We start from the raw sequence: 21,438 nt of genomic DNA, 5'->3' as shown, positions 1-21,438 counted from the left end.
CAAATGTATTCTTCCTTCCTCTGACATTGCACACAAACACAGTGTCAGCACAGCTCACAGAAAGTGTTTAAAGCTATAATAAATGAGCCAGTAGCTCACAAAAGAAAGCCCCCTGTCTCACGCAGATTTATCAACTGACAGAAATAGAAATGTCAGTGACAGGCATGCTGTTGAAATTCTGTGTTGTTGCCATTTTAATCTACACGAGGAGAGAAATGGGGACGAGCTGATTAATCGCGACCGAGGCACAGTAACAGATTTATCAACAGTGCTGCCTCCTCTTACCCCACAACTCTTGAAAGCAAAAGATAAACCTACAAATTTGTTTTCTGATTAAATTCTATTTCTCTGGTGTGGGAATTGCCGTGGTCCGTGTTGTTTGTGTCTATGCTCAGAACATGTCCTTTATAATGTCCTAGGTATGGATTTGGACAGCTACAGGTAGTGTATCCTTTAGGGAATGTTGAATGCAGCATATTTGTGCAGTGGTTTCAAGGCTGTTTGTAACTGCCAGAAAGCTAAATTGGACATTAACCTCTGACCAGAGTAAAGGGGAAAAGAGTCAAATTTGCTGTGTACCTGAAAAGAACAGCCAACACATAACAAAAAACTTTAAACTTTAACTATAAACTTTATAAACTTTTAAAAAATGTCCTCCAAAGCTGTAGCGTACTGCACATATTTAGCTGTAAAATTGATGCAGCAGAACCAGACATATCATCCTTTTCCCCAATTATTCTTCTTCCTTTATTGCTTCCTCCTGGTGCCTATACGTTACCCACTATGCAACTCGACTTCCGACAGCTCTTTCAAAAATGTGGGTGTGTTGAGCAAGTGGCGGCCTCAAGCAGCGCAGAGGAGCGGATTACAGAGGTCTAGTAGCCATCTTTCTTACTCCAACTGCCCAGACTTTTTTTTTACTTTTAAATCTCTAGTCTTCCGCCCCAACAGACATTGACTCAAGTGACATCACTTGAGGTAATTAATGAGATTTGCTCACCTCCCACAAATATTCATAAACATAGTATACAACTTTTTTTTCACATACTGTGTGCAGTGGGACTCCCCAAGACCTCCAACAGCTCTGTCTCCTAAAAAAGTTCCCATGCAACCAAACTGCATTCTCAATTACATTTTGAGGGAAACTTATTCTGTCCTGTATTAGGTTTTGTCTTAAAAAGCATTTCTTCAGAATCAGCGTCTGCAAAAGTCTACGTAGGGAGGAGGTCTGAATGGATGGATGAGTCAAACAAAAGCAGGACTTTGCGCCCAGGAGACTTCTGTTTGTGTCCTGTGTGAAAGCAAAAGTTGACATATTTAACCTTCATCACATACTTAACTTACTAACTCAACATAACACTTTTTGCACAGTACAATACAGTAAGTTGCACATACGGATGCTTGGTCAGGACTCCTTGGTGTCATTTTTTAATATACATTTTTTGGCAGTTTTAAACCCTTTATTACGTAGGATAGACAGGAAATGGGGTGATAGAGAGAGGGGGAGACATGCAGCAAAGGGCCACAGGTCGGAGTCAGCCGCTGCGTGAAGGACTTTCAGCCTAAATACATGGGGCGCCTGCTTTAACCATTGAGCCACAGGCTGCCCCCTTGGTGTCACTTCTTTAACAATCAGGATATCCCTAAGCATTAAAATATGATGCTCCACATACCACAGTTTTAAACACGCAGTGCTACAAATTGATCCTAACACTTCATCTGGTCTGCAGTTTGACTGGGACACAGCTGCCAGCGAAAGATGACAAGGAATCCTACCAAAGCACATTTTCCTGAAAAAAAATGCTGTTTCAAGATTGGAGACACATTCTGCAGACAGAGCGGAGGTAGACTAATGCTGTTAGCTAAAGCTACTGTGTTGACCTGCATCTGTAGCTACACACCAAAGCATGGCAGGAAAACAGCAACTTCTCCATTCACTTATAATGACAATATGAGTCAGTGGCAAAAACAAACTCTTTTGGTTGGACGTACATTGAGGGTGCAGAGGTGCCCATTTGATTGTATTGTAGCCCGGTTCACAGCGTCCAGGCTGCAGAGCTCAAGATAAATTTTGGACCAATTACAAAAAAGCGTAAGAGTTACAGGGCCCTTAAGTGTCTCATACGGATGCTACAGGCTGTCTGATGCTGAGGGCCGTGACTAAGCGTTGGTCTTTGATGACCTGTGAATGGGAAAGGTCTATATTTGTCCACCATATTGTGATCATTTCAATTGGTAACATGCACTGTTCCTGTGTGTGCCAATTTCATTTCATTGATTTTTTTAGACTGTTCTTCTCTCGTCCTCACTTTGATCTGCAGCAGCACAAACGGTTCAGCACCCAAACACTGCCCGAATATGTTCAAAAACTTCAGATACGGACACATAATCACCTTCTTTTGAATGTCCCCTCCAGGACGCCGTCTCTGGTGGATGAAAGCAAAACTGGTCCGATCCACGGGGCAAGTGGTGGCTGTCTGAGATTCAACAGAGCAACAAAATGTTCCAATTTAAAACAAATCAAATATCCCTGGATGTTCATGCAGCTCAGACATAATAGCGTTTTACAATTATTTCACATTCTGTGCATAGAAAAGAAGAGGTGAGATATTATATATATATATATATATTAATATCTTTATAGTTGTTTTTAAAACCAGCTCTTTGGAGCTGTTAAATGCAATGCTTTGAACTCTCTCATGACAGACCTGATTGCCGATTCTCACATCTGAAAAACACTACTTATTGGCATTCAACCTGCTGAAATCCACCTCTGCGGCACCTCTAATGTTGTTGTTATTGAGTTTCTTCAAAACTAAAGTTCTTCTCCATGATGTGCTTACATTATTTAGTATGAAAGTGTACATTTTATTTTTTCATAGCTTGCAAATGGCTTAAATAAGCCCTTTTTTAAATTCAAACACAAGCTTCCCATCACAATAGGAACCGTACACATGGCTCGGTTTGATTTGCACTTAAGAGAAAATAGGACAGACTAAAAAAAGGGGAGAGAGAAATAGAAAAATAAAGAGGTTTCCCCTGTGTGGATAAAACGTTAGGTATCTCTGAATCAGAGAGTGAGCCAGGCAGGCAAATTCAGATGAAAGCTGCAATCTTTTTTGTTGATTTAATCTATGAAATATAAATTGTGAAAGTCAGAGGTTGAAAGCACAGATGGGTCATTATTTTGTAAATCACAAATAGCCCACATCATATCCAGATCGATGAGTTCAAAGTCAAGACAGGTCCTAAACGTTGTGTTTCAAGTCCTAAACAAAACGTCACAAAACCTTCATCCAATTGAATGGCACTTCTATTATTTTTTTTTAACAGATTAACAGTGAATATAATAAAAATAAGTAATACATTATTTAAAGGAAACTATGTTTATCATCATCCTTTCAATTATAGATAATACTTCTGTGCAATTATCTATAATTTCTGAGCTGAATGTTTTGCATGTTGCCGTCTGTTTTTGTTGTTTTTTTGCTGACAGCAACATAGTCTTTACATCTCAGTCTGGTCACCGGAGACATCATCTGTTATCTGTCGGCTGCTCTTCACCGCCAAGTGCACTTTTCCCTGAAGATGGGGCAATGTGATTGGCTGCTATCAAATTGTTTCAAATCATTTATATGATGTGAGGGGAATGAAGAGCTTTTACAACATGATTTTCAAAGAAAACATTTCTGTCATGGAGATTGAGATGAAGCATATATCTGGTAATGTTCAGTGTAAATCACTTACAGGTTACTGCAGAGTCTTTTAAAGCAGAGTACATTATATTACTTTGCCTAAATTCATTTACAAAACATACTTTTGAGATACTTTACTTTTAATTTTATTCTATCTTATACTTTTACTCCATTACATTCCGGAAGTTAATATCATACTTTTTACTATTTGGTTACTAGTTACTTTGCAGATATGCAGTATATAAAGTAAAGTTAAAATGAGCTCCAACTGTACCAGCTGCAACACTAAAGGGATGTACACATTACTGCATCACTAATTATAATTTAGTAATATTATATATTATTATTATTATTATTATTATTATTACTAAGTATTTGGACTATTGCTACTTTAAATACATTTTGATGCTAAAAATCATGTTCTTTTACATTGAATGCAGACTTTTATTTTTAAAGGAGTATTTTTTACACTGTGGGATTGCTACTTCTACCTCTTTTTTTGTCTTTAAGAATACTTCTTCCACTACTGGTGATGGGCTCCCACATGAACACACTCCTTTCACACTCTGTTCTGGCAAAGCTCCAAAACCTTTGGTTATTTGAAGAGAGATTTCCATTTTCCTTTTCCCCCTGATGCTGCTCACGCGGGATTTGAAGTGGGAGCAAAGGGGTGATGTCACATTCTGTACTTGTGGAGCAATCAGAATTTAGCAACATTTGAATCCAAACCTGATGGCAGTCTGCTCAAACCACACCCACGCAGTCTTAATGAAGCAGCTCAACTGAGTTTCTGAGGAATAAACTCTTATTAAAGAATAACTAAAGATGGTTGGTGTTTTCACCTGGATTATTGCAAAATTAGTCATGATATTAGTGCTTTGAACTTTAAGTTTCCAGGGGCGCTAAAAGGTTCCCATCATTCTGACATTACAGTTTAACAAATAGGTTTTTTTTTGGGAAGTAGGTTTCGACTTCATTAGTGCTCTATTGAGTCATAACGACAAGTGCTTGGAGTCACAGGAGGCCCTTTGTGAACCAACCTCCCACCAACGACTGTCACTCCAATGACGGCCGTTGGCACTTGTAGCACAAAGGGTTCCAGTGACATCATCGGCCTTGTGAGAGGTTAAATACCTGGATCTCACACCAGTTAGTTGGACCAGTCCCAGCCTGGTCAGATGCGTAAATGACCTGATGAAGCCTCTTGGATGAGAGGTGAAACGTCTTCCTAGACAAATAACCAAGTCTAGTTGCTTTTGACTGGTATTGCTTTGGGACCATAATGTCTCCTGAATCCTCGCAACCTATATTCTAAACTAACACTACACTTAGCATTAGAGTCATGATTAAATACACTGGGACACAGCATGCAAAAACACTGGTACAGCCTTAATGGTGCGTTGCAGGTAATGACTTGCATCTACTTCAGTCTGCTTTAAATATCCCATTTTAAAAGTGAACTGCATCCATACTAGTTCTTCAAAATAAGGTGATTTCCACTCGTCTCCATCTGGAGATGTAAACTTTATGGAAAATGTCATATTATGGGAAACTGCACCCATCTGGTATCCGAACAGACCCAATCAAACCAGAAAAGGAATTTAAAATGGTGAAACAAGCCGACTCTGGGTTGAAATTACAGTGATATTTCTCTGTGAAAGAAAGAAAGACTCTGACCTCAGTATACAGTGGACAATACAAAGAGATGAGATTTCTGCTGCTGCTTTACAAGGTTGTATGTGTTTATGTAAGAAATTATATTCATCGCCTCATTTAATGTGCAGAATGTAGGAAAAAGAAGAGAAGCTTGGATCCATATTCGACTCTGCTCCTCTTTGAACCATTAAAGGCATAAAAACATTCTTCAAGTGATTTCTGAGGCTTCATTTCCACACACACACTACCTTAACCGTGTTTTACAACATGTAAAGGATTCACACGGTGTTCTCAAATGTATTTAGACCATATCATTCAAATACAACAGAGGGAAATAAACAGTTGAGGCCCACTGAAGTCGTGCAAACAGACCTATAGTTGGTATTTGGAGGCTTGAGCTGGTGGTATTTATTATAACTGCTGCTGAGTTCAAACTTCCTGCCAATTTCACAATTCGCTTTATAATGGAAACCCCTTCATAAAAACTTCATTACTCCCGTTTAAACGCATGACACTGTTCAGAGAACTCAGAGGAAATATCGCACTCCCCACTATGGGCTCAGAGAGATATAATTTTTCATCCTTTCAAAGCTGCTGGAAGTCAGAGGCACTTTCAGAATCATTATTATTATTATTATTATAATCATTGTCTTTTATTGCCGGTCCTACCTGTAGCTCGGTTACTGGCGGCCGCTGTGAGATTCCCTGTTTTAAAAACACATCCTCCGTATGTCCCTTTAATGCTGTCAGTCCGACTTGTGCTCCGTGTGGACCCGCAGGTTACCGCCTGACTAACTAAAAGCGGGCCTTGATCTTTTGTGGCGCTGCGAACCACCTGAAATATGAGCGCTCTCGGCTTGGAAGCCACGGGCAACAGGTGTTCATTTCACGTACAGGTGACAGTGAAGCATCGACCCACTTTGCTGCTCCCTCTCTGGGCTCCCGAGAGTCCAACCCCCCCTCCCCTCCTCCCCTGGCTGCTGCTTCTGCTGCTGCTGGTTTTTTTTCGGTTGGGTTCCAAAAGACCACATTAAAGTGAAGTCACAACCACAGCCATTTAAAGCCTTTAATGTGTAAACCGGATTTAACAGGAGAGTTTGTTTGTGCAGGAAGAGGATGAAAAGGTTTTTTTCTCTTCTTTGGGGGGGGGGGGGGGGGTAATCCCCCTGATAACACCCAGTTTAGTGGTACCACAAGAGGGTGCCCTTTACATGATGTGGGGCATTCGACATATAGAATGACTTATTGTGATTGTGATACTAATAAAGTGAGAAAAAAGACTTCTAATATTATTTACAGATGTCACCCTTCCTCACTGGCTGTGCAGTCAACTGTGTGACGTTCATGCTGCTTTGTGGTGGCTGGTGTGTGTTTTGGCAGTGCCAGTGTGTTTGGTGAGAGGCTGTTAATTGATGAGGATTTCTCCCTCTCCCCTGTTTCCTGTAAATGATGTCAAAATGACACAAAAGTGATTTATCTCCTTCTCAGAAAAACAACAACAACACAGAAAAACCTGTTCAAACAGAATGTGCAACAGATGAAATTCATTTGTTGCTTTTCAAACTTTCTATTCTATATTCATGTCTAAGACAAATACTGTGACAGATAAGGAATGGAGGAGTTAATTGATTTGATCTTTTACATGTTTGTGTTTATTCATTTATTTTTTAATTGGTTTGTGTTTTCTGTACCATATGTTTAGGGCTGCAACTAATCAGCGATTCGTTTTCTTGGTTTGGTTTATAAAATGTCAGAAAATGGTGACAAATGTCCATCCCAGTTTCTCAAAAGCCAAGGTGATGTCTTTAAATGTCGCAAACCCAAAGTTAGTCTGTTTAATATGATATAAAACACAGGAAATATCTACTGTATATTTCAGAGGCTGAAATCAGCATTCTCTGCCACTTTTGCATGAAAATACAAACAAATAATCGATTATCAAAATCTTGATTCTTTTTGTTGATTGCTTGATCATTTAGTCCACTAATGGTTGCAGCTCTACATGTTTTCTTTATAGAATCATTTATTTCTCTATGTAATGTGTTTACTTTGTAAAGTAAATGGATTTATTCAAAATTGATCCTCATAGTCAATTTTGAATAGACTGAGCGGCAGAAGCTCAGTCCATAGGTGACTCGGCTAAGAACCGTAGGGTCGCCGGTTCGAGTCCCTGTGTGGACCATGAATTGAGTGTGGACTGGTGGCTGGAGAGGTGCCAGTTCATCTCCTGGGCACTGCCAATGTGCTGTTGAGCAAGGCACCAAACCCCAACTGCTCGGGGCGCCAATCCATTGGCAGCCCCCTCGCTCTGACATCTCTCCATTAATTGCATGTATACAGGTCCTGTTTGTGCATGTGTGTATTTCGGACCTGTGTTTGTAACCTATATAATAATAACAGAGTGAAAATTTTAAGTTAATAATAAAGTAGTGATTCTTCATTCTAGTCAGCTATCATGTCTCAAAGAGCAGCCTGGGCCTCACTTTGTATTGTTTTACAGTTCTGTGCTGCATGGTTTATGTGTTTGTTGTATCTTATCACCCTTCTACTAATCTGTCCTGCATCTTTTGAACAAGTTATCAACATCTCCAACATGGTTCTTATATCTTGTTCATGTCTCAGTGCTTACTGTTGCTCTGCATGGTTGCACATCAACCTTTCTTGGCTGTTTTGTTGCTTTGTGTTTTATTGTTGATGTAGTACTGCACTAATGTTAAGTGTTGCTCTACATGGATTCTATTGAAAATGCTCATTTTATTGCCGTTTCTATCTGTCTGGTGTCTTGTTACTGTACAATTTGAACCTGTCTTTCTCTTTCCAATTGTTCTGGTCTAAAACCAAATGACTACAGTTGAAAATTAGCCAGCTGACTAACACTCACTAACACTCACGTCATATTTACAGTAATGTTGATTCATGTGCATTGTCTTTATAAATAAAAACATGAAATGAATAACTGCAATCAGGAGTCTCAGTCACAATCGTTCTATATCAGAGTTCTACTTTTATTTATTTTTTATCAAGAACATTTATGTAAAAATACAGCATTTCTTTGATATTCAAAACCAAATGTATATGCACAAAGAGCAATACTTAATTCAGAAAGTAATACATTTCAGTCAAAAATATACAGTACTTTGACAAAGTAATAGATCTTTGGATAGTACTTCAAAGGAGAAATATAGCCCCCAGAGCTTTGCATAAAAGCATAAAGACTACAGACACAAATAAATATTTGTTTAAGATATAAGAGGCTATGAAACAGCTGTGTAACTGTGCAAAGAACACAAAGACTCTCAGTCATCCAGATCATGGACCCTCGAGGCAGTAGTTAGTTAAAGGCATCTGTGTAGTTTCCGAAAATGTTAGACCACTCATCCAAGGTTTGCAATCATTTCTGGAATGAGTGACGGGTACTGGAAAACAGCCCCATGTTGAATTACTGTTGCAATCGACAGGTCCTCTACTCATTACATGTTTTGGTTCATTTGATTATTAAAGTTGAGTATATGAAGCCTCTAAGATTCATCGAGCTTTTCTGTGGAAGATAATACAATACATAGCATCGAATAAACAACACAGAATCATAAAAATCAGCAAAAGTCTCCATGGCAGAACAGTGATGAAGTTTTGCCTTTTTTGCTCCATACATTCAGAGACTCAAAGTAAACAGCAGGCAACAGTATCAGGCTACAGAGTGTGGGGAAAAGGAGGGGATTCTCCACCAATCAGCAGCTGTCCTGTGGCTCAATCACCAAAATCCGGGATGTCGTCATAGGAGTAACCCCGGTAACCCTTAGCGGCGTAGTAGGCGATTCTCAAATGGTAAAACCCAGGAAGGAAAACCAGTAGCCCTATAATGATGACAGGAATGGTGCGGTCTGGATGCTAAAAACATAACAAAGGAGAAAAGGAAATGGAGTTCGGGGGTGAGAACCTGTGATGGGGGGGGGGAGTGTTGTTACAAGTAGACATGTCTTTGTATTTAACAGCTTGGGAACCATTGATCTACTTTAGGTGCAGATCTGACACACCTTTACGAGAACCATACTTGGTAATGAGAAGCTGGAGAGAAGCATCACACAGTCTTTAATGTACTCATCAGGCTTTAACATGCTTATCTCTGTTGCCTGCCAACATCCACATGAACATGCTCCAAATGAAAAGAGTGTGCAGGAGGCACGCAGACGTGATGACTTCATCTGTGTGAGATCTGGTTTCATGTTAATCATTAGTCGTTTCACATAAAGGGAAGCTAACCACCAGGAGGGCACAGGCAGTCCTTATCAACTCCAAGTGAAGTGTTTCATTTCAACACCAGATGGCAGTCTTGTGCACTGAGTTACTGGAGTCCCCTTAATGTCTTTGGCACTGGTTATCATATTGTTGTAAGCATTTCATTTTAAACATCATGTTCGTCTATACCATGTACAGTATATATTGGGATGTGTGTGAGGTGGTTTGAGTCAAATCCCCCACATTAAAGCTTGACAGAATTTTCTTACTGTTTTTTTTTCAGAGCATCTTACGGCCTTCATCATCTTCATTAGAGTCTGCTCAGTTGTCATGGAGATGGCCCGGTTGTCATCACCTGACTGAGGTCCAATAGGTGAAAACTGAGCAAACTCCATCCACTAATGAAGACCAGGTTGTGCAGAGGAAAGCTCTGGAAAAAGCTAGTGAGTGGACCTTGTGTCAGTATTGTTTTTCTATTATCATCTTTCTTTCTTTTAATGGAGAATAGCCTCATTGTCTTTTTGTATTTTTTAATCCAGATACTTCAGATTAAAAGGAATACTCCACCCCCCAAAATTACCATGTGTACACTATTTACACCAGTGTGTGCGTGCGTGCGTGCGTGCGTGCGTGCGTGCGTGCGTGCGTGCGTGCGTGCGTGCGTGTGTGCGTGTGTGTGTGTGTGTGTGTGTGTGCGTGCGTGCGTGTGTGTATTGTTGTACTGGAGCTACATCAAGGTCTTCAGCGATGAAAAGAACTTCTGAACACGGTTGAATGTTGCAGTGGCAAATTAAAGGAAAATGAAGCCCTTGTTGAAACAAGGCTTTCACTTTACTCTAACTACCTATTCAAAATGCTAATATAATGCGGGGAATCAAAAGTCGTAATTTAAAGCAATTCTCACCTTTCTGGCACTTTTCTTTTGTAATCTTAAAATGCTCCTAATAAGCGTATGGCACACCAAAGTGTAAAAGAAATCCACCAGGTGTTGAAGCTCATCAATATTCAATTCTCATATATTTCTGATAAAAGACCAATCAATTCATTTGGTCCAAATAAAATGATTTTCTGAGCTTCACTGCTTGCGAGTTGCTGTTTGCTGAACACCATAACAAAGCTCCAATCACCACCAAAACACACACTCACTGACTATAGTTGAAACCTCCTGAAAAATCAACTAAACCACATTCTTTCAGCACCAAAATCCAAAGGCATTTTGCAATAGAACCTGCCTACATCCCATTTTTTCTTTTGTCCATAGCTTGAACCTTGTGTAATGTGTGGTATTAGACATTCTATTTCAACTCGCGTGGGCTAATTGGCAAGTAGACGGCTCAAATACTCTGTTGCTGCCTTCATGTCGGATCCCATTTTCCGCAAATACAATCTGCAGACTGGAAAAAATATTCACAGTAACCTCCAACTGATTATCACAAATATAATATGTGTAGACGCCGTTATATCTCCCACATGGAGTCATAATTTTAGTAAGCACAAACCACAGCAGGGGATCTATGAAAGTTGGCACTCCAAAGGAAAACAAATCAAAATCATTAGTTATATTCAAACACTATCATGGCGGGGAAAGGCAAGAGTGCAGCAGAAAACTGCCACTAAAATGCCATAACAACAGTTCAATTACAGCTATTTAAAAACAAGATTAACTAACATAATGTTAATGTTTTAATCACTGCATGCGTTGACATTCTGGAGGCTGTGTTGGCTCTCTAGATGTGTGTATCACACCGCAATACTTTTTTGGTACTGACTGATACTGGTACTGAAATGTTTTCATACTGTAGCACCAAGTGTTGAAAACTGTCAAGTACCGAAAGCTGGCTTTGAAAGTCTGCTCAGATTCACTGTCTTGTTGACGTATTCTTTGATCAGATAGTTCCAGAAATTAAAGCAGAAATACCCCTTTGCAGCTGTGTGCCTCCGCCAACGTGTCAAGTTGCAGTTTACATCCAAACTGTCCAGTCTCAATATATGTAGTGAAGGCTTTAATACAAGGAATTAAGTGTATATTTTTGGCGAAACATGGATGCTTCATTCCCAACTAGAAGATCTATACAGTCACCACAGTTCCAAGATATGTGTCACCATGTCGGTATCTGACCAAATGTCTCCCTTTCTGTTCCTGAGTTATGGCGTTGACATTATGTCACGGTGTCAATCACTTCATAATTTTATCCTATTAGATATTTGTGTGAAATACAAAGAAAACACAGTGATCTTGACCTTTGACCACCAACATTTAATCACTTCATCATTGAGCCGAAGTGGATATTTGTGCCAAATTTGAATAAAATCCCTCCATAGGGTTCCATTCACAACAATGGTACGGATGGATGGACAACCCAAAGACATAAAAAACTTGGACTATAATCCTCAAATATAGATATCAGTACTGAAACTCAGTCATGGAGATTATGCGTTTGGAAGTGTCAGATACATTAAGTTATGATAAGTCAAGTACCAAACATCTTTTACTCCAAAATGTTGGAGGGAGTGTTGGGAAACCATTCAGACTATAGCCATATTTTGTTGGAACTGTCCTGTCGTAAAAGTATATTGGCAAAAGATGAGCAGAGAAATTATACCTGTGATTAAACTGGACATTTGTGTCACTGATGAGTTTAATCGACTTGGGAAAATCTCCAGGGGAAGGGTGGAAGCTGGAGTGCGTACCTATTAAGAATATTAAAGATAGCAAAAATAATTTTTGTGACTACAGAGAAGTGGAGGAACCTTATAGGACAATTAAAAGCAATGGAGCAACTTACATACTAAATTAGGGGGAAAGGGGCATTAGCCAGAAAATAGTGGAAGACTACAGATTAAAAATGTGACAGATAATTAGGGAGTCAACAGCCATATATAGTATAGTATAATATAAAATTTTCTATATAAATATTCCCTTAGACTTCTCTACTTGTCCATTCCCAGCTGAAATGTACTCTTTATGAGTGGAGTCTAGGACTGTAAGGAGGGTCGAGGTCAATGTGAGAGTGTGGAGGTGAAGGCACATAGGAGGGAGAAGGAGAGGGAAGATGGAGGAGTGGACCCTAAGAAATGAGGGATAAGGATTTTAGGTATTGTACATTTATGATTTCTTTAAAAAAAAAAATATATGAACACAATCATCTTGATGGCAAAGAGAAAACAATTATTCTAGTGACATGTTTTTATGTCACTTTCTTACCTAGAGTTTGATGAGAAGATAATTTAGAACAATACACTTCATTTCTATAGCACTTTTCTTCACAAGGTTAGAAGGTGCTTTCAAGAAAAAACAGGAGATTATTGTCTATAATAATAATAACAAACACTGTAGGGTGAAATACATTTTAAAATAAATATACATATCTATATATAAAGGCCAAGGAGTGATGATAAAACCTAGCAACATATTAAATATACATTAACACTTTCCTACAAAAGAAAGATTTAAGAAGGGATTTAAAAGAAGGTTGTTGTGAGTCTGATCTCAATAGACAGAGAGTTCCACAGTCTTGCCTGGCCAAGCGGGAACATAATCCCCAGATAATCCTCTTTAGATGTGTACAGGTTTTGGTAACAAATGAGATTTAATGTCTTAATATGTGAGCTTTTGTGGTACTGGTTGGTAGATTTTGATACCTTTGGACGGAGCCAGACTACCTATTTCCCCCCTGATTCCAGCATTTATGCTAAGCTAAGCTAAGCAGCTTCTAGCCATAGCTTGATATTAAGTTTATGGATATAAGAGTGGTAACAATCTTATCTAATTCTCACCAAGGAAGTGCATCTCCAAACATGTTAAACCATTCTTTTAGCATCAAGATGCATCCAGACTTGATTAATTAAACTGCCTTCAGGGGTGTTTTGAAACACATTTTGAACGCATAAAAACAAAAACGTAAATAAAATGCTTCTCTAGTCCACAAAATGAAGCAACATAAAAATAGATATATCTTTCAGGCAGAAATTACACTCAGAACAAACAGGAGGCAGGCAACACAGACATAAATATTTTGGTCACAAATGGATTTCCAGGAGAACAAGCCTGACAGGGTATTTACGGTGTTTTAAGGAACACAAACATTACTATGGGAGAATGTGACACGCTTCACAATAAGCTCTTTGGCAAAAGAAAAAGACATTGTATTTAAATGTATATACTGGGGAGGACACACACACACAGACACAGTCCAACTCTACTGACTCCAGACAAAATCTGTACCTGAGACCCATCCATGTAACATGTCAGTCATACAGCTTTTATTACATTAACTGAACAGACTCACCTCCACCTTTATGGTTTCTGACAGAAGAAGAGCTCCGAAGATTATCAATAAGGAGCCAATCAAAAACAGGAATATTGCCAGTGCAATCGCCTTGTATGGGACCTTTGGCGGGCTTTTCTTGAACTGCAAAGCGATTTTGGACAAAATACAAGACATTTAGTTGTCTCAAGTTGTCTTTTATATCATTATAGTTATATATACATATATACATATATATATATATATATATATATATCTTAAAAGGTACAGACTTTACGTTCATAATTATTATTTCAGTATTATAATTATTTCAGCTTAAATCAAAACAAAATAATCCTCTAAAGAAACAAAACAAAAAGTTTATCACACTTGTTATTTTGCAGGCAGCAACTCATATCTTCTCTGGTATAATCACAGAAGATTTTGTCACATTACCATTAAGTCATTCATTGGAATTTATCTCACATTAACTGCCTGTGGTAGAAAAAGGTTTACTAATTACCAGTCTCCTGAACAACCCATAGAGCAGCATCAGACATCAGATTAGACCAGGGTGGTATCTACTTTTTCATACCTTCCTGAAATTTCATGCCGTACATAAAGGTATGTGCACAATTTGGTGAGCCTGGACCGAAACCCTGTCACTTTAATCAGAACGTGGCAAGCAAGACACAGGAACTCAGACCTGAGGAACGCATTTATTTACTGACAAATGAGCGCCGCAAACATTATGCATAACCTACGGACTGAGTTATTCCTTAAAGGAGTTCACTACTTGTAGAACTGCAGCTAGTGATTATGTCTTCTTAGCAGCAATTGTCCACCATGGTTGTGGTATCCACAGTGTAAGCCCATTGTGCGACTGTAAGTAACATCCATCTTCTATATGTACATTGAATTAAGTAATTAATCAAATGCATAAATGTTTTTTAGTAATCGAGTTACTTGAGGGAACGTATCAGTCCTAACTACTTGAATAACAAATTTTAGTTTAAAAAACATCTTTAAAATACTTAAGCTCCCTGATGCTCCCAGCAGGGAGTCAAGTTGACTCGCTGGCTTGCAATACAATGACAGTAACCCTGCCTAAATACAGCATCTCTATCAGTTTAATAAAAACAACTTAAATACCCAGGTATACTGTAATACCTTGATACCACCCCAAGATATGCAATGATAAGTGTAGGAATTCTTGAGTGAGGGCATAAAATGTGTTTATTTAGGTCACAGTGAACTTGGCCTTCAAAATCTTATCAGATCATCCTTGAATCCAAGTGGACATTTATGCCACATTTGAATAAATTTCCTCCAGGGGTTCCTGAGATATCACATTCAACACAATGATGACGATCTGGAAAACATAACCAATAACGGCACAGAAGCGTTAAAAAAAACATGTTTATAATCCTCAAATATAGGTATCAGTATCGGTCGGAAACTCATTCCTGAAGAGATGATGCTTGGAAGTATCCGATATGTGAAGTTCCAATAAGTCAAGCACCAAACATCTGTTACTCCAAAATGTTGGAGGTAGAGGTGTACGGTATAAATGGTATAGAGAGTACATCGGTAGGAATTTGCACTACCATATGGATTTTGACCGTGTAACCAGCAGAGCAGCTCTGATGTAACCACACAACGTGTGCAGATCCAGCCCACAAGGGGATATTTACTGGCCCTTTGAGGAGAAGCCAAGCCCCCACCATGACTTCTTGGTTGATCCAATACGGAAGTGCCAAAAACTGCAGCTCTCCGAGTGTTTATAACTGTCACTGTGAAGCCTGTGTGTTTACTCTGCAACAAGCGTACAGTATATCAGTCTGAAGTAAAAATCTTAATTGGTAACTGAATTTGTAACTGAAGTTATCAGATAAATGTAGTGGAGTAAAACTTGGAATATATCCCACTGAACTGTGGTGGAGTAGAAGTATCAAGTAGCATGAAAAGAAAAACACTGAGGTAAGAAACAAGACCCTCAAACTTGTACTTTAAATATACTGTGACATAATACCATTTCCGTCTATGCTTCAAATTATACTGTGATAAAAATTTTAGACATGCCGCACAGCCCTAGTTGGAGGGATTGTGGGGAAACCATGCAGACTATAGTATGAAGTTAGCAAAGATAAAGTCAGGTTTGTAGAGAAGAAGAACAACTCCCTCACCTGTAAGTCTATGTAACCGTCGTCATCAGCAGCCAGCCTTGAATACTTGACCTTGTTGTTGGATATTCCAGCACCCAACATATTGCTTCTAGTCGCCTTCATTAGAACATATAGCTGTTTGGAAAGACACACACGGCCCATGGATTTAAATTACATAGGCCAGCTACATCCAGAAATCTCATGTTAGACAAATGTATACTGTCTCAAAACTTATATTAACACACAACCCTTCTTATATGAGTTTCTTTAAACATTAAAAGTATACTCTGTAAAAGGTGACCAGAGTGAAAATGTTCATCCGACTGAGAGGTTTGTAAGCAAATGATGCTCATCTCCTCCTTTCATTTCCAGTGTCATTTCTGTTCAAAAATGTAAACGCAGAACCGACCTTTTCATTCAGTGTCTGACACAACTTTTCCAGCATTTCCAATATTTACTTTCACTGTTGAAACAAGGGCAAGGTCACTGTCTCTAGTCTATTTATTAGTAAAATGAGATGTATGCAGCCCACTTAGTGTTTCGGCTTTGGATCCTTCTGTTTTTCCACAAAGCCTGCCTAGAATAAGGACTGAATGATAACTACTTTTTGTATTTATTTCACAACCACTAATCAGCATTACAAGACGGTTTACTCATAGATTTAACAGATTATCACCGCTTCATCCGTGTGGCATCCACTCACAAACAGAGTAAGAAACAAGAAAATTACCCCAACACTGATCTCCACATGGGGGACTCAGAGAAGTGTGACTACATGTGATCTGATCTTCCTCAAGGCATAAGTTTTGTTATTGTTGGAGATTTTAGCTCCGAACACTTGCACTTGAGCCCCCCACGGGAGACTAAACCCCTGAATAAAAACTGTTGTTCCTGCAGGAACAGAGTATTGAGGAGCTTTCAGAAACATTCTGTTATTGTGCTGGCAGCTGTCACATCAGCTTGCCGCAAAGCTTCTCTGATGAGGAAAGCTCTAGGTTATGTTGTGAAGTCACAGCACTTACTACAAAAGAGAATACTGTGGATGTAGCAAAAATAGAGGAAAGTGTTTACAAGACCATTTCTGGATGTCCCTATATCACCTGAGGAAAAACACCAGCAGCTTTGAATGAGAGCTAAAACTACCCATATGTGGGAGTATTCATCAGAACGTTTTGTGCAAATACCTTTCCACAAGGTTGTTTTGCTGAAGAACAGCATTCTTCAGCTAAACAAGCAGTATTCCCTAAGTAATTGTTGATGATGCTGGCAGAGAGCACTGTCCAACAAAATCTCCCATACATGTACAATTGGCTTTACGGGAAGAAGGAAAACATGCTAAACCTGTGGTCAATACTGTGGGGACTGATGTAAGTCAACACGGGACTGCACTACATCCGACAACCCCTTGACATTTATGCAACAGTCCTGTTTGTGGCATTTAACACCAATAGCCCAGAAGTCCTCCACTCCAAGCTCACCTAGCTCACTCACATCTGTCAGTGGATTACAAACTGACAGGCTGCTGGAGGCAGAAGGTTAGGCTTGAGAAAATCACATCCAGCACCCTGATTATCGGCACCTGTGGCCACCCCAGGGATGTGTCCTCTCCCCACTGCTCTTCTCCCTCTACACCTCACGAGACCCTTCTGAAATTTGCAGACGACAACAGTCTTCAGCCTCATTTACACACAATGGTGACTGCATACAGGTCGAGAGGTTGAAGAAAGTGGGCCCTTTGGTGCGGTCAGAACAACCTAAAGCTGACCGCGATAAAAGCTATGGGGATGACAGCGGACTTTAGAGGAGAGGTGGCCTAAAGGTTAGAGAAGCGAGCTTGTGACCAGGGGGTCGCCGGATCAATAAGACCAGCACGCCCTTAAGCCCAACCTCTCTAGCTCAGTGGCGAGCAGACAGCATTGTAACAGGGCATTCCTGAAAAACCACTCCATACTCACCATATTGAACAGCTCCATGTCTGCTGCAGTGGTTTCTGGGATCTGCTAATTCCCAGGACCTAAAGTGGGCATCTAACATGGACACCATCATGAAAAATATACTTCAACCTGCCTCAGGAGCTGCTGATCAAATTTTAACACCACAATTATTCTCTCTGTTCTCTGCACACAGTTTGGATCAACCACCAAACAGGACTGGAACAGACTAAAACGGAGAGTTGAAGAAAAAGAAAAATCACTGGTGGCAAATTCAGGATTTGTACACCTCCAGAGTCAGGAAACAGGCAGGAAACATCACTGCGAACCCTGCATCACAAAGTGTCCCCTATGGTAAGCACTACAAAACACTGTACACCAAAACAACCAGGCTGTTACTATGATGAACACTTAGCACCAGTCACAGGAACAAACCCTGTGCAATAACCCTGTAACACAAAGCATCCACTGTACCTGTAAATGGTATATTGAAGAGTTTAAATGACGTGTTTTTACTTGTAAATATAATCAATGTCAAATATAATCCAAGCACACTGTATACAGTGTGTATTACTGTCATATCCACCCAACTAATGTATATAAAGAAAGGCGTGACGTAAATGATTCCCTGTATCAGATATAGAATTCCTTGGCTAATGAAGCGGATCCAATTCTGATGACATCATCTTCATGCTCATCAAAGCATTCAGTGAGTCACCGTGTCCTGTATTTCTGCATTTGATATGTTTCTGTTTGTCATTGGTCCGCACTTTGTAACATTTACCATTTGCATGCTTTGTATATGAAGATACATGTATTATTCAAAACTTCTTCTTAGCAGGATGGGGCTGTACCGAGGGAATTAGGACTTGTCGCATGCATGTAAATCCTGCTACTCTAGTACAGTTAAAACATGTTTAATGCATGATACATGGGATTTTTTTAATATTTATGTTGCTTAACATTCTAGTTCACCACTGTATTCTTTGTGAATGACATGTGTAATAGAGATCTTTAACAGGGGGTCCTGGAACGCCAGGGGGTCCTCACCGTTACTGCATGGGGATCGCCAAATTGTTTCATAATCTTTCTAACGTTTTTTTGTTTTGTTTTTCAAAATTACATCTGAAAATATACATGAACACATGAATGTAACGTATTACTAGCAAAGATAAATTTGTGAAAAAATAAATAAAGACATTTACACAACCTTGAGGATAGTCTTATTGGCTTATAGGCAAGGTGAGCTGAAGGATTCAATGTGCCTTCCAAAAATTTTTTAACATTAACATATGATGTATAAATGTGTGAATACGTCAATAATAAACATTGTAATATCTATTAGATACTACTTATGCTAGATAAAAAGATGTGTGTAGCGACAGGCTTTAGGCCGCCCTTGCTGTAAGGCCTAATTTAATATGCAACTCAGTTTAATACTATTTTTAGTTTAATACTAATATGTTTGTAGTAGGGGGTCCCTGTGTTGTGCCGTATTCAGCACCCCTGCCGTGAAATGCACCCCCTCGCATTCTAGGTGATATTCTGGATCAGAAGGCTGTTGTTACGACCTATAGGAGTAGTTTATATACAAGTAACCACATTAAAAGCACACACTTTTGAACCTATGAATTGCAAGAAAAGCTGATTATATTTAGGAAAAACCAAGTCAAATACATTCAACTTGCTCAAAAGATCCATTTCATTCATTTTATAATTATGGCTGCAGTTTATTTCCACAGAACATACAAAAAGGTGTTGTTTTGTGTTCGCTAAACTCTTTAAAATAGTTTAAAGACTGTAAGTAACCAATATTCTGACCGTTGTGGGTTACCTGTATATATATATATATATATATATATATATATATATATATATATATATATATATATATTACTCTTATAGGTCGAAAAATCAGCCTTCTAATCCAGAACATCACCTATAATGCGAGGGGGTGCATTTCACGGCAGGGGTGCTGAATACGGCACAACACCTGCTTCGTGTCTCTCTCTCAGCTAGGGGGTCCTTGGCCTAAAAACGTTGAAGACTCTGGTGTATATAATTGTATGTAATAAGGTGTAGCCTAACGTGTATATTTGTTTTTCCTTCCTGCAAATGTACCATACTGTGTCGCCACATTAAGTTGTAGAGGCTGTAAAACATCCAAAGTAACTTATAGTACTCCAGGTTAAATCGCTGTTGCATGTGGCTAATCACTGCCAAGAATAAATAGGTCGCCTCTGTGCATTGAGAACATTATGTAACTGAAGCTTTTGTTCAACAAATACAAATGTACACGTTCATTGCTGAGCGAGTTGACCTGCTTTGGTTGTTTATGTCTAATAAACACTTAATTAGCTGCAGCATTAGCTTCTTAGGAGCGGCGCTATCAAAAGCTAGCTAACATGTCCTGACGTACGAAACTGTGTAAATGTAAGGCTCGTTTCTTCAGCTCGTTCCCCTCTTACCTTCACGTGAGGTGTAACTAACGCCTGCAGTGTGGAGCCCTCGCGCAGACTGCTCCTCTACGGTGACGCATCTGCATTGTTTTCATTGATGGAAATCTCTACGTCAGCTTCCGTATTTTCGCAGCTTTGCGCATGCGCACAGCAATCTTATCCTGTTTGGTGTCCTGTTGAAGTTCCCAGAAAGTTGGAGCCGTGTCAGTTTTTTTCTCACTCAAAGTAACGGAGAGGAAGAATGCTGTGAACTCTGTAACTTTATGGAGGAACTGAAACGCGGAGAAAACCACTAGAACACCTTAGTTTTTTAAATCTAATTAATTATTATTATTATTTATTATTTCTTCATGTCTTTTGATGCTATTTGTTTATTTCCTCCCCATTCTGCTTGATGTGTTTATTATTTCATGGTTGTCTGTTGTATGGTAAAGGATTGCTCATTGTACTATGACAACTTTGAAAGAATTTACAAGTTAAAAATAAAGAAGTTCACAGAACGTTGTCCTTCAATATCCCACAGTGTAATGTGGAGGTAAAGACATTTATTCTACATGTCACCTCCTTAAAAGTACACCACATTTTTTTTTTAGAAGAATAGCCTCAGTCACTCCTTCTATTTTATTGTATTATTGGTTTGGTTGGCCATTATTGGATTATTATTGATAATGATAATGAAAAAGTAATTTAATATTTCACCAGGTCGATGTGGGGCTACTTTTAATTCATGTATAGACGGTATGGTAGTTTCATCTACAGTAGGCCATAACAACTCCTCATAAAGCCGAACATAACGTTAACATAACTTTATTATTTTATACAAGAGTACCTATCAAATGGATAGGATATGTATTTATTTAATTCTGAACACAGTAGTGGAGTACAAATATAAATGATAATAAAATGGTAACCCTAACTCAAAGCTGTAGTTCAGTACAGTAATTAAACATTGTTACATTATATCAACAATTTATGATTAGTTGCTTATCAAATACTTCATTCCAAAACTGCAATAATTTTGACTAATTATATTTAGTGTTATTAGGATA

The 21,438-nt window shown here is 38.9% G+C and overlaps 1 protein-coding gene across 1 annotated transcript; it reads right to left on the bottom strand.

Annotated features, from left to right (window-relative positions):
• Positions 1 to 8,347: 8,347 nt before the first annotated feature.
• On the bottom strand, positions 8,348 to 20,517 carry LOC310959060 (transmembrane protein 230-like). The gene is made up of 4 exons (XM_083930269.1): positions 20,399 to 20,517; positions 16,021 to 16,134; positions 13,877 to 13,999; positions 8,348 to 9,239 (listed from the first exon to the last, which is right to left on the bottom strand). The coding sequence occupies exons 2-4, from the start codon at positions 16,120 to 16,122 to the stop codon at positions 9,099 to 9,101; spliced, it is 366 nt and encodes a 121-aa protein (XP_083786395.1). The 5' UTR covers positions 16,123 to 16,134; positions 20,399 to 20,517; the 3' UTR covers positions 8,348 to 9,098.
• Between the last annotated feature and the right edge of the window lie 921 nt (positions 20,518 to 21,438).

This window comes from Echiichthys vipera (genome assembly GCF_963691815.1).
Source record: "Echiichthys vipera genome assembly, chromosome: 16".
NCBI lineage: Eukaryota > Metazoa > Chordata > Actinopteri > Perciformes > Trachinidae > Echiichthys > Echiichthys vipera.
Note: the sequence above shows the minus strand (reverse complement) of the source record. Positions and strands in the feature narration are given on the sequence as shown.

Coding starts and splice junctions, on each gene's coding strand:
- LOC310959060 (XM_083930269.1), bottom strand. CDS start 16,122: ATGAAGGCGACTAGAAGCAATATGTTGGGTGCTGGAATATCCAACAAC. Junction 14,000..16,020: donor ACGGTTACATAGACTTACAG/GTGAGGGAGTTG, acceptor ATCGCTTTGCAG/TTCAAGAAAAGCCCGCCAAA. Junction 9,240..13,876: donor CAGAAACCATAAAGGTGGAG/GTGAGTCTGTTC, acceptor TTATGTTTTTAG/CATCCAGACCGCACCATTCC.